The following is a 13,921-nucleotide window of genomic DNA, read 5'->3' as shown; positions in this document are numbered from 1 at the left end:
TGATGTGCTTGATTGAGACAATATACAGTGTACTCTGGATGGAAAATCTCACTTTGTATGCTGTAATGATATACAGTGAATGAATGCAAATAAATAAATTGAAAAAAAAAAAGAAGAAGAAAGAGCACTGGAGAGAGGAAGGGTCTACCAATACCTCTCTGGCTTGATATTGAGCAATGAAGATGACGGAATTCACCTTTATCATGTATATGTGCCCAGCACAGTGGAGAGTAATAGTAAGGGCTTGAGAATTGGGGGTTCACACTAGGCTTCACTAGTCAAATGATCTTGGGCAATTCATTTCAATCTCCCCGAGTCTCTGGGACCAGCAGTTAGCGTAATGGCTATGTCACTGGACGCCCACGTAGTCGACCGCGGTTTGCGTCCCAGACCCGGTGGCTTAAAACTCACGCCGGGCGCATGTGCGTGCGTGCCCAAGATCCCAAGAGGAGAGTGGAGGAGAAGGGACTGCAGCGTGGCCATCCCCCCTGGGGGGTGATTTCTCGCTTTCTATCTCTCTGTCTCTTTCTATCTGTCTGGCGAGCGCACGCACCCTATAGCAAAAACCTCTAAAAAAAAAAATCTCCCCAAGTCTCAGCTTTATCATCTTAAAATTGGGATAGCAAAAACCTCTAAAAAAAAAAACCTCCCCAAGTCTCAGTTTTTTCATCTTAAAATTGGATGAATAATTCCCAATTTGCAAGATCAAAGAGATAATGAAGAAGGCCTAGCACTATGCCTGGTATGTAGGTCTTCAATGATTGTTTGTGATGATGAATGGCAGAAGTGATTCTATACGTTGCTTAAAACCAAAGTAGGGACCAGCAGTTAGTGTAATGGCTATGTCGCTGGACTCCCACGTAGTCGACCACAGTTCAAGTCCCAGACCCGGTGGCTTAAACTCATGCCGGGCACGTGTGTGTGCATGCCCAAGATCCCGAGAGGAGACTGGAGGAGAAGGGATTGCGGCATGGCCATCCCTTTTGGGGAGTGATTTCTCGCTTTCTAGCTCTCTGTCTCTCTCTGTCTTTCTCGTGAGCACACGCACCCTATAGCAAAAACCTCTCAAAAAAGAAAAAAGAAACCGAAGTAGAGTGGGGAAAGAGGCCAGTCTGTGAGCTCCTTAAGGAACTGTATTCCTGACTAGACCTGGTATACAGTAGACAGAATAAACGTGGGCTGAAGGTTTAAGGGGAAGTATATGGTGAGGAAACCAGCCTGCCTAGAGCAGAGATTTAGTGTTAGAGAGAGGCCGAGGGGCTTGGCCTTGATTCTGTAAGCAGTTGGAGAGTCATTGCAGTTTAGCTCCTCTGACATGGTATCTGAGAATAATTGGGCCAAGCCTCAGAAGCAATCTTGTAGCTGCACGGTGAGATGGAAAGTTTTAATAACTGATAAGGTGCTCTGGGGCCCCAGTCCTCTGTCCCTTTAGGGAGCTGAAAGGGCTAAAGGATGGTACCACTGTCACTGGCTAAGCATATCCCATGTACCAGGCACTGTGCTAGGCCAAGCCTCACAGCCACCCCATGAGGGGAGGGGTTCTTGCTGCTGCCCCACCTCCAACAGGATTATATGGTTAGTATGTGGTAGGATTGGAAGTGTGATACTCACCCACTGACTGAATTCCAACACCCTGATGCTTGCCTGCCCCACCTCACTGGTGAGGTTTCCATTCACTCAACAAACACTCTCTTCTGAGGTCCACCTCCCTTCCCTTTGTATCCCTCTGATGGAAACTGCCCTCATTAAGGTTGTGTCTTGGTTTTCTCAGCTGAAGACAGAGCCTATGATATGTTCATCTCTGTCTCCTTTGCAGCCCAGCCTAGAAGAGGGCAGGCAGCCTGATTTGAAGAGGGAGGAAGGAAGACAAAGAGGGGAGATGAAGGCCACTAACTCTCCCACTTCCAAGTTCCTGGTCCTCCTTCCTCCATTTCCCTGCTCCAACTCATTTGTTCCACCATACTGTGTCCCTCCCCTACACACACACACAAGCTTCCGCTGGGGGTAAGGGAGTAGTGAGAAGAGGGGGTATGGCTCAATCTCACTCATCCCCTTTGTTCCCTCTGGAGCTGGCCCCCACTCCGTTCTTTTCTCTTACCATTCCTTTGCCTCTGAGAGGCCTCACAATGAAGAAGGGAACACAGTATAGTAGAAAGGAGCCTGCGGTTGACTCACTGGCCCTCTCAACCTCATCTTCATCTGGAAAATAAGCAGGTTGGACCAGACAATTGGCAAAGCTCTTCTATGTTGTTAATAATACCTGGCATTTGTCTACCGGGTTCCAAAGGGCTTAATCATCCCAACAGCCCTGGCCTCATCTTACAAAGAGGGAGACTGAGGCTCAGTCTCAGAGAGGTGAAGTGACTTGCCCAGGTCATAGAACTGGTAAGTTGCAGAGCCATACCTAAGTCTGGGTCTCACTGTGTTCAGATCTTGAGCTTTTCCCCACCCAAAGCTGCAGGCTACCTCTTAGGCCACTCCAGGGAAAGCCACACTCCTTGCTGTAATCCACCAGGCCCTATGCAGTTGATTCCTGCTACCTCTTTGGCCTCACCTCCAACTACTCTGCCCCATCCTGACCACACTGTCTTCCTCTCTGGCCTGTCAACTGCATAGCCACTTTGCCATCTCATGTCCTTGCACTTGCTGTTCTGTCTGCATGAAATACCCTTCTCCTCATGTTCATAATGTATAATAGGCCTCAAGTCCATTACCTAGGGTAGGGGGAGAGGAAGAGCAGAGCACACATGCTAACTGTGTTTTTTGTTTGTGTGTTTGTTTGTTTGTTTGTTTCTGTTTCCCTTTCAGATCTGATGGTGAGAATTCCAGAACAGTCAGGTCAGTACCTGCTTTCTTTAGTAGTAGTTGGGAAATGGGACGGGGCCTCGGTGGGGGCCTCTGGTTAGTTATTTTGGGATTCATGGGCCGGGGTAGGGGCCAAATCAATGTTTTTTTTACCCCCATTGGTAGTAGGGGTGGGTATGGAGGGAAGTGAGAGGGCAGGGTGAAAGTGGCATTGGTTGGGAGTTGAAGACTATTCCTCAGTCTTTCCAACCCTAGCTGGCTCTGGTGCTTGTACACTGATTAGAGTCATGAGAGTTGCCAGATGTGAAAGCCATTCTCCAGAGAGGTCAGCTCTGGACTCGGGACCTTTTCCTCCTTCTCCTCCCGGAAAAGAGGGTACAAATAGATGCTGGGCCTCCCTGGTCTAACATTTGTGTTTTACACTGAACCGTGCCATCCCTGAGTAGTGGGATTTGGACAGACTTTAGGTGTGATACATTTTAGACACTGGAAATACACATGATGGTGACAAGTTAAAAGTTTTTTTTCATGCTTGGTTAAAAAAATAGTTTATAAGCTTCAGTAAGTTTTAAAGGTGTGATCAATCTGCCACTTGAGGAGGCTGAAGTAAACCTGGGGTAGAGACAGTTTTGTTGCATTTCCAGGCCTTAACTTGTCGGAAGCTTCATGAAAGCAGAAGTGTCAAGTCTAGGGACTATATGAGAATGACTGGGAATTCAGGGTAGGGCGCAATCAGTCTTAGCATCCAGGCTGGAGGCTATGGAATGGGCCTCTGAGGTGAGATGGGCCCAGGCAGCAGAGGTGTGGGATAAAAACAGTAGGTCCCATTTAGGACATACCCTTTAAGTGGGTCGCTTAGAAAAATGTTCCCTTTTCTCTTGGCCACCCTCACTAGTGTTGGTGACCATAGCATGGGTTGGGTATTGGCCCCATTTGTGCCCCTTGGCTTGTGACCCCTTGCACAGGGCACAATTTACCTGACCATACATAGTAGCCCAGGTCTTATAATTCAGGCAGTGGATCTGAGCTGGGGATAGAGGATGCTATTTTACACACAAAGTTGTCTCATGAGACACAGTCTGTTCTAGCATACTAGGCAATGGCCCTGGGTTGAACACACTGATGCCCAAGGCCAAGATAGGAGCTGGAGCATTGATGACACTGAGGCTAGCATTAAAGCAAGGGAGTGTAATGAACACAGTCCCAGTATTCAATCAAGGGGTCTGTGATGAGACATAATTAGTCCCAGCATGCAGCCAAGGAAAATAGCATGAACACAGCTTGTCCTAGCACTTAGGAAGACATTTGTCTAGCAAAGGACATGGATCTCACTGTCCCACTGTGGGTTTGGAACAAGGCAACCTGGGCTGACTCTGAGCACAAGGATCCCACAGGCATTTCTGATGATGTACCTGCTACTTGTTGAGGAACCAGACTGAAAGTGTCTGTAGTTTTCAGTTCTTCCCTGCAGGGGAGTTCCTGGGACCTACAGCTCAGGATATTTAATAGCGAGCATAATCATGTGTCCTATGATGACATACATTGGACCTTTACAACGTACAGAAGTTGTCAGGGATTTTCTTTTGTTTGATCCTCCCAGTGACACTGTAGGTGGAACCTGGGCTCACCTTATTATCATCATTGTTTTACAATTGAGGAAACTGAGGCTCAGGGTGGTTATGGGTTTCGCTTATAGCCACACAACTAATATATGGCTGAGCCACGATTCAAACCCAGGTCTGCTTGGCACCGAGCTTGTAGCTCTGCCCATACTATCACTATGGGAGCTCTTGACAGCCTTGCAGATAATAGTAATCATCCTCATCCTAATATTGAGTTGTAGAAAAGTCATGACACATTTTTACATAGAAAACATAGAAAAATAAGTCATGACTTTTCCGACAACCCAATATTAGTAATCATAGCAGTTATCATTAGTTCCTTGCATACTAAGAACTCTGAATATGATCTTAGTTAATGCTCACAACAACCCTATTAGGCATTGATTATGAGCCTTGATTTATAGTCAAGGAAAATGAGGTCCAGATGGTTAGTGCTTTGCCCAAGGAAAGAAGAGCAATGGGCAGGGTAGCATCACTTGGACTCATACCCTGGGCTGTCTGGTTCCAAAGCCAGCATTTGATTTACTCAGATATGCTTCTTGACATCCATTCTGGGCCCACGGTCAAGGAGGCCTTGAGGATTCAACAGTCGGAAAGGCAAGGGTCAGATTCAGGCTGTGGGAAAGGTCTAAAGTGTAGTACATGTGAGGACAGACTGTGCAAACATGGGGGGAAGACACTTGAGACCAGGGTAGCTGAGGTAGGGGGTGAAGAGGGCCCTCTCTGGTTGTTCTTGGGCCTCACATATAAGTCCATGTGCTTGCTCCAGTTAGGGGCCAGGGAGAGCCTCCTAGAGCGGGCAGTGTATATGGGTCTGTGGAGGCAGAATGTGAGCCATGGCAAGCAAGAGAAAGTTGGGGGAGAGAGGCAAGGCTCTGTAGCACAGAGATGGAAAAACTTTGGATCCAAGCAAAGGGCTCTGTTTTGGGTTAAGTCACTTTGTAGTTACATGACTGGACAAATGTGTTTGTCCCTTGAGACCCTAGTTTTCTCATCTAAGTGCACACGTGTGTGTGGGTATAGGGTAGACAGGAGGGTTAGGAGGGTACAAGAAACTCCAGGGAGAGGGCCTGGGCCTCAGCTATTGTGGAAACTGAACAGCAAGGAGTTAGCAGGGTGGGTGGATTGCCAACCACCTGTGGCACGGCCCAGGCCCGAGGGCTTCTAAGTATGGGGTGCCAGAGGAAGTGTGGAAACTAATTAGAGCTGAACAGCTGGTGATGGGGAGGGCTGTGGGCAGAAGAAGTTGCCTGGGCTTCCTGTAGATCCATGGGAAGTTGTCAAATGTAAAGGCACCTTAAGCCAAGGTCTAAAGAGGCCCTCGCCATGGCTGAAGTTAACAAAGCTAGCTGTCAACAGAACTTGCTTCCTAGCTGTGTCCTCTTTGCAAAGTCAGCCTTGGTCCTTATTTTCTCATTGGTAAAATGGAAACAATAATTCCAACTTCTCTAGATTGTTGAGAAAACTTAAAGCAAAGTCATGTTCAGCATAAAATAGTGTATCACCAAATTGTAACATGCACCACTCTGCCCTAACCCAATCCACTGTCAGATACTGTAGACTCAGGCTGGAAAAACGTGAAGTGTAGAACTTGAAAACAAAGAAGGGCAGGAAGGGCTGATAGAGACTTTCACCAGAAGAAAGGAGGCCCAACCTTAGAGGCACTGCTATAGCTGCTGCCACCACAGTGAAGGTCAGGCTAGAATTCAGGGGCTCTGGGGACCAGGCTAGGGGTGCTAGGCATGCAAGAATGAGAGCTGGAGGAGTGGCCTGTTGCTAGGAAAGGAGGGAGGGAGTAGGGGAGCCCCTGACACCAGTGAGCCAGGGATGTCCCCATGGCAACAGAGCCTCTGCATTCAGGGAGGAGAAGTGGGAGGAGGAGCCATTGCTGGCTCTGTTCCCAGAGGAGGCCTCCCACTCTGGGTCTCGGTGCTCCCATCTGTCCGACCACAGTTTGGATTAAATAATCTCTGAGATTCGTCCTTGTTTTGACCTCCTGGCAATCTGGGATAGCTGAGACCTTACATACCTTCCCTGGCTTCCCCAACCACATGTCTAAGACTTCACTAGTCCCCAGAGCCACCCCAGCTTTGCCCATCTTTTTCCTCCTATGCCATCTCTTGTAAGTTCAACCCATTGCCCACCCTTTCCAGCTCTCTCTTCTGACCATTTCCTTTGCCTGGAACCTCGTCACTTACTCCCTACTAAATGCTCTCTGACTCTGGGGGGCCCAACTCCTGCCCCACCCACTCTGGGCACCTGCCCTGGCTGTGCTTGTCCACCCTGACGGCTTCTTTCCTCTTGGGCTTCTCTGGTTCCAAAAATCTGAGTTCCTCATGCTGTCCTTAGTAATCACTGCTGTAATTCATTGAGTCACTTCTGTGAGCTGGGCTCTCCGTACAGGACGGTTGACAGGCTCAAATCTTTGCAGGAAATCTATGGTGTCATATTGTGAATCCCATTTTACATATGAGACGATTCTATGAGTGTTTACATGACTTGTCTGAGGTTCCCCAAGCACTATGTGGTGGAGCTACATAGTTTGGAACTTGGCTCCATGTAATTGCTCCTACCCTAGGCCTGTGGCATGTGTCTGATTTAGCATCATAATTATCAGCAGAAACAGCAGCACCTCCTGATTGATGGCTAGAGCTATTGTGTGCCAGGTACCATGCTTGGTAATTTACCTATATTCTCTCATTTAATCTTCACAGTAGTCCTATAGGGCTTTTCTTTTATTTCTTTTCCTTTTGTTTTTTTCTTTTTGTCATTTACAGATGAATGAACCCAGAGAGCTCAAATAATTTCTCTCATTGTAGAGTTATGAGTTATGATCAGAAGCCAGACCATTAGATCTGTTATCATAACATTTTCCCTGCGTTAACCTGATTGTATTCCAGAAGTATGTACAGAACATTCCCTGTGTAGACGGCCTGTGTTGTGTGATCCATGGAGGGCTGGAAGTGGGCAACTGGGTTCCTGCCCATGAGGTGCTCCCAGTCTGCGGTTGCTGCAGATACAGATGAGCCAGCTTTGGCAAGCCCAAATAGAAGTGTGATAATGAGGTAGACAGCCAGTCTTGAAGGGCAAGCATTACGAGGGCAGTAGAACTAGATTCTAGCAATGGCGCAGAGAAGGAGGTTGGTACAGGGAGTTGGGATAATTTTCCCAAAGGAAGCACCTTTCCAGGAAGTTCTAGAGGGGTGAAAAGGGATAAGAGGTTCCTCTTCCCCTCCCTTTCTTCTCTGTGTTCTCCTACCCCTGCTTGGCCCAGCTCCAGGAAGTGGGTGACCCCTAATCTGGCTGACTGCCTGGTTGGCACCAAAATAAACTTGCCTTCTCTCTCTTCCCTCCGCTTGCCTCTGTCCCCTCTGTCCTGGCTTTAATTAGCAGCCCTGGGGATGAGTCACTTAGTAGCTGGGAAGGGGCACCGCAGAGCCCAGTCAAACTTCAACTCCTGTCCAGAGCCTATGGCAGCACCACTGTGTTTGTGCGTTCCGCATGTTGGGGAGGCTCTATGGCAGTGGAGCTGTGAAGAGTGCGGGGCAACAGTGCATGCTGGTGCATGTCCGTGCATATCAGGGTGCCTGCATATGAGTATATCTGGTTCTTGCTGCATTTGTTTCTGTGTGTCACTGAATGTCACCATGTGTGTGCATGGCTATGGTAGCACGTGTCAGGAAATGAGGGAGCATTTTCGTGAACACACAAAAATGCCATGTAATTGCGTTCATCCCTTGCTACACAAGTGTTCTTTATGCGTTTTTGCTTATGCAAGCCCTACACTTATATTCCCAGTTTTCACTTGTCTTAGTCTGGGTACATTTTGTTGCAGAGAACAGAAGCCCACTCAAACTAGCTTAAGAATAAAGGGTGGAAGGTGGGGGTGGGGGACTATTGTGAGGCTACCTCGCACAGAATTTAAAAACAGTAAATGAAATACAGCCAGGCCTCATGCTAACTGGAAGTGGAACCAGGAATTCAGGGACTAAGACTGCTCTCTCTCTCTCTGTGTCTGCTGGGCTTATGTCTCACCTCTTTCCATCTCTCACAGCTTGCCCAGCACCTATCATCTCTTTTTCATGAATTCCTCTGTCTGGACTGGCTCCCTTTGCTTTTACGTGGCCTAACATGGCGGCCAACCTGGAAGCAACATGATTTTCCAGCTTCAGGCTCCACCTGCAGCTTGCCTGCAGTGATTCTGTCTAGCCTGTGGAAACACAAGGCATCAAGGGGCTGTAGGTGGGAGTCGATTCTGTCAGGAGTGGGTGAGGATAGAGAGGAATATTTTTGGCACTTGGTGTTTCTTCTACAGTGAGCCCAGTTTTTATGTATACAAGTGAGGTCAGAGCCTGTGGGGTAGTCCACCCAGAACCCCATCATTGTAAGATTGTTCATCTGTCAATCTGGTCCCTTGTTTTATTATAAGACGACTTTTGCTCACTATGTTTTTATTTTTCATACTGTTACATTTTTTTTAAAAGGCTGTTTTTATCTAAAAACTCCCCTATTTTATGCCGACATAGCTCTTAAATGCACAGCAAGTATTACCATTGCTACCAGTTTGTGGTGATATTCATAGCCTCAGAACAACTGGTATAATGCTAGTGATGACAAAGCTTCTAAGTTCTTGATCACTTCAGTAATTTTTATTTTTTATTAGTGCGGTGACTGAATTTATGGTTATCTGCAGTATATAATTATAAGCATGCATTATCAATATTATCAGCTTGATGCTTGAGCTTACTTTTCCATTAATACAAACCCTGCAGTTTTTACATTAATTACAGAGGGAATTAATGACCCCCTTAGACAAATTTTCACCTATGAGTAGAGTTTGGAACCAGTTGTGCCAGTAATGACAGTTCTCCAGACACAGGGGTGATGCCCACAGAGTGTTCTCCAGATGCAGGGGTGATGCCCTCAGCCCTGGCCTCACATCCTCTGGCTGAGTTTGGAGGCTTCTTATCACTTTCTCAGGGACTCCCTGTTTCTGGCCTGTCATACTAGATGCTATTGTTATTTTTAATAAAAATGACAGTCATATTATTGCTATTAAAATCGTCTTCCATATATAAATGGTCAACCTAAAGTGGGAGAGATTATCCTAGGCTCAGGGCAGAATCTCCTTCATTTCCTCTGCCTCTTTATTTTTTAAAAAGAATCATTTATTAATTATTATTATTATTACTTTGTAAATATTTGTTATAGGGTACACATGCTTACCAGAGAGAGAAAGAGAGAAAGAACATGAGAAAGCAAGTCACTAGGTCTGGGACTTGAACCACGGATGAATAATTTGGAGTCCAGCGCCTTAACCACCATGCCACCTGATGGCCTCTCCCTTTTTTTAAAAACTATTCCAAATATTAATAATTACTTTCATTTAGAAAATATCTACCTATATATCAGGTACTGTCTCTGAGCACTTGACACATGTTCTCTTTAATTCTTGTAGCCACCCTGCCAAGCAGGGATAATTTACAGGTTGAGAAACTGAAACTCATAGAGGTAAGGTGACTTGCCCAAAGTTGTCCATTCATCTATCCATCCATCCATTCCCTCATCCTGGGACAATTTATCGAGTGCCTACAATGGGCCAGACTCTGCTAAATGTGGTTGATCCCTGATGAATAATAAAGCAGTAAGCCCTGCTCTGATGAAGCCCACCCTCTGGTTGAGGAATAGAAGAGGAAACACAATTCCAGACAATTACCAGGGAAGTGTAGGGTGCTGTGGGAGTACCTCAAAGTATACTAAAACCCAGCTGAGGGTTTGCCAGGGAGGCTTCACCAAGCTGACATTTAAGCTGAGACTTAGAGGATGGGTAGAAGTTATCCAGAGGACAGTTGGGGCAGGGCAAAATGAAGTGGAGAGTTGCAAGGCAGAGCTGTGGGAGGGGTATCTGGCACTGCATTTGTGCAGAACTAAAGCTGTATCTGCAGTGACATAGGACTGTCAGGAGAAATGGTCTGGAATGGGGGCAAAAAAAATACTGGGAAGTGTGAATGGGGACCCTGATTAGTTAATGCTCTGAGCTGAGATGCTGCAGGACCCAGCGGCAAAATTTCCAAGCTTCCTGGGCTCCTGGAATCATTTGGGTGCCTGGTTGGCACCAGGCAGGAGATTCTAGTAGCCACAGTGCCCTCTAGTGTCTGCTAGCCCATGCTGCAGCCTCCACCTCTTTGTATGTCTCCCACCAATATGTGTGACCAGGTGCTCATGCTGTATGCTGAGGATACTGGGATGAACAAGACACCAATATATGTGACCAGGTGCCTGTGCTGGATGCTGGGGACACTAAGTTGTCCACATAGAGCTCCCAGTCAAGAAGGGGCAACAAGCATGTGAACAGACATTGTTGAGAGAAGCTAACTGAAAGAAGAGCAGGGGAGAACATAGGAAAGTGACCCATCCTGCCTAAGTGGGGTCAGAGCAAGTTCCCAGGGGGCACAGCCTCCAGATGACTTTTGAAGGTCAAAGGAGATCTAGCCAGATGGGAGGTGGCAGTTGGGACACAGAGGGACAGCACAGGTGAAGGTGAGGCATGGAGTGGCAGAGTGTGGCCAAGAATTACAAGGACTTCTGTCCAGGTGGGGTACAGGTTGAAGATGGGGTAAGGCTGAGATTAGCTGGAGGTGAGGGATGGGGCTAACTCACAGAAGGTTCTAGGATGCCTGTCACTAGGTCATAGTAGACATTTAGTGAGTAGAATCATATGAGAAGCTTTCTCATATGATTTTTTTTACCCCTTTGGGATCATAAACCTATCTAAGGATCTGATGAAAGCCAGAAATCAGTATTTTTCATGTAACTTTAGGGATACTCTCCATTCCCCCCTTTGCCTATCCACAAACCATAGGCTTCCAAATCACTCTTCATATAAATATGCAAATGTTTGTGGTAGCCTCCAAGGCTCTGCATAATCAGACCCCTTCCTCTATCTCTAATCTCACCTCTTACCCTTTAGCTTTTTCTACTCAGCTACATTGGCCTCTTGGCAGTTCCTGGGAATACTATCTTCAGGGTTTCCTCTGTCTGGAACATTCTCCCTCTGTTCTCTCCATTTTTTTTTGGCTCATTTTAATTCCATTAGTAGGTGAATGTTTGTCTCCTCTTACTTGGATATAAGCACCGTGAGAGCAGGGCATTGCCTGTCCCTACTCACTACCATACCCAGCACCTGGCACAGCGCCTGTCCTCATTATCTGTTGAATAAATAAGTAATGGACTGCCAGTGCCCTGTGGCTGGGTCAACCTTTAAGTCCTTCCCACCTTCCTCCAGCCCCTGGGAGTCATCACATGAGTCTACACAACGTGCTCAGATACGTCTGAATCAAAAAAATGGCTGCAGGTTAAGGGATAGTTCCCTAGGTTAAGGGATAGTTCCCTAGAAATCTTCCCACTCAGAACCTGTAAACAAGCTTCTTACAGGTCTCACCTACCTTCCTAGGAGAAGAGTCTGACTTTCTCATGCTCAAGCTGAGACTCTTTATCATCTCCATACTTTGTCTCACTGAATCCTAACAAGAACCTGTGAGGTAGGAATTGCTTCTCCTCTTTTATAAATGAACAATCTGAGCCTCAGAGGAGTTATTCAATCAAAAAGTATTGTAGTACAGCCAGGACTTGTACCCAGTTTTACCAGGCACCAAAATGTAAGTCCTTTGCTTCACCAGATAGGAAAAGGGGCTTGCCCAAGGTCACACAGCATCAGCCTTAGAGCCAGGACTAGAATTTCTGTCTCTCATCTCCTGCCAGGCTAAGAGGAAGGACTGAGCCAGAGATTCAGTTCTTGGGGTGATGACTGAAAAGGGATATCAAGAGAAGCTGTTGCAGGAGCTCAGAGAGTTGCTCAGGGAGAGTTAAAAAAAAATGCAGGGGCTGAGGCCAGATCCCTGAGAACCAGGGCTTTAGTAGGTGAACAGAGGGAGAAGAGGCCATAAAGGGTCCTAAATGCTAACCTTGTGGTAGTCCAGAGGGCCAGCCTCTCTTTCAGCAGCTTTGGCTTTCTTGAGAGGAACCAGCTGCCCCAGCAGGAAGGCAGGAAGGCTGGCCTGTTGCCTGTCAGCTCCTATTCCTTCTAGATCACTGGCCCCCTGGCCCCTCCCAGGGCTGCCTTCTGCTCAGAACAGCCAGGGGCCTGGGCTCTGGGGCCAGGCAAGGAAAGGAGTGCTCTGAGCTGGATCTGCAGTACACTTCAGGAGACCCACATGGTTCTAACCCTACAAATCCTCTCCTTTTCCCACATAAAAGACACATGTTTTAGCCACATAAAGGACAGAAAGATTAGGGTTGTAGGTAGGTATGGAGCCAAAATGCCTAGATTCATTCTGATGTGCCGTATGAACTTTTATCAGACTCATCTTCTCTGTAAGGCCTTGATTTCCCCTTCTGTAAAACCAGGCTGGGCAATAAGTGCCATTTGTCGATTTTTGTTTTTCTCTTCATGGAGCATATCTCATAGATGATCTAGAAAATGACACAGAAAAGAGTGGGAGCATATTTTAGTGGTAAGAATATTGACCAGGGCTGCATCTTGATATCCCCAAATGAGTGATTTGAATTTTACTAATATGGACTGCCGCAGAACTCCTTAACATAGTTTACTTAATTGTGCTGGAAATGAGGATGTCTGGGGAAAGCTTCTATTGAGAGGTTACTATGTTCATGGGGCAGTGATATGGCTGAGGCAACAGATTCTGATTTGGGGTATGGCCATACCGGGTCGTAATAGTGGGGTTTAGTCAGTTACTAGTGGTATTACTTAACCTTTTTCCATCTCAGTTTTCCCTCTAGAATAGGACTAATGACCCAAACTCGACAGGGTGTGTGGGGAGAGTCCAGTGGAAGGGCACACAGTGAGCCGGCAGGGTTTGGCTTAGAGGAGTATCTGTGAGCTCTCCAGGCCACTTCCTCTTAGGAGGAGTTCCCAGCCCTCCTGGGGGAGCTGGGAAAGGAGCAAAGTTTCCAGTTGCAGTCTGGCCTACAGCCCAGCTGGCCTGGCCCCGCCTCCTTGGTTCCTCCTTCTAGGGAAGGGCTGGGGAGGAAGGGGTGGTGACACGGTGGAGGCACCGCTGGGCCAAGGGGCTTGCCCTTGGGCAGGTCCAGATCCATGGAGCCTCCCGGGAAGAGCAGCAGGTAGGATCTTGGGCCCCGAAGCCTTGCCCCCCTTACTTCCTGCTTAATCCTGGACCCACTCCCTGTGCTGCTGATTCAGCAGCCTTCTGGCTTCCTGGTTCCTGGCTCCCCTCTTTGACTTTTGCAGGCCTTTGGTTTGGGGGAGGGAGCAGGTTCAAGTGGACAAGCTCATAGGCATCAGGGTACCCAGTTCTGTAAGAATGCTGGGGCCCTGAGCAGCACAGTCTGTGAACAGTGAGGGGTGAGCTTAAGGACTGTCCTGGTTTGCTGGCCTGGCAGGGCAGGGTAGGGCTTCAGCTGCTCTTGAAGCCACTGAGAGCTTCTGTTACCAACTCTTCAAGAGCCGGCGTGGC

General features: G+C 47.4%; 2 protein-coding genes across 3 annotated transcripts in view; both read left to right on the top strand.

Moving 5' to 3' along the window:
• LOC102488968 (IQ motif and SEC7 domain-containing protein 2) overlaps positions 1-13,921 on the top strand; it is a 103,751-nt gene that overhangs the window by 34,468 nt on the left and 55,362 nt on the right. Inside the window, 1 exon segment of the mRNA XM_027768956.1 lies at positions 2,809-2,838. Coding sequence (XP_027624757.1) covers positions 2,809-2,838 — 30 coding nt within the window.
• IQSEC2 (IQ motif and Sec7 domain ArfGEF 2) overlaps positions 13,435-13,921 on the top strand; it is a 20,460-nt gene continuing 19,973 nt past the window's right edge. The window contains exon 1 of one of the 2 annotated variants that reach the window (XM_027768955.1): positions 13,435-13,568. In XM_027768955.1, coding sequence (XP_027624756.1) covers positions 13,543-13,568 — 26 coding nt within the window. In that variant the 5' untranslated portion in view covers positions 13,435-13,542. The remainder of the gene's footprint in view (positions 13,569-13,921) is intronic. The other variant, XM_014584887.1, reaches the window with a different exon arrangement.

This window comes from Tupaia chinensis, unplaced genomic scaffold (assembly GCF_000334495.1).
Source record: "Tupaia chinensis unplaced genomic scaffold, TupChi_1.0 Scaffold148091_1, whole genome shotgun sequence".
Taxonomy (NCBI): Eukaryota; Metazoa; Chordata; class Mammalia; order Scandentia; family Tupaiidae; genus Tupaia; species Tupaia belangeri.
Note: the sequence above shows the minus strand (reverse complement) of the source record. Positions and strands in the feature narration are given on the sequence as shown.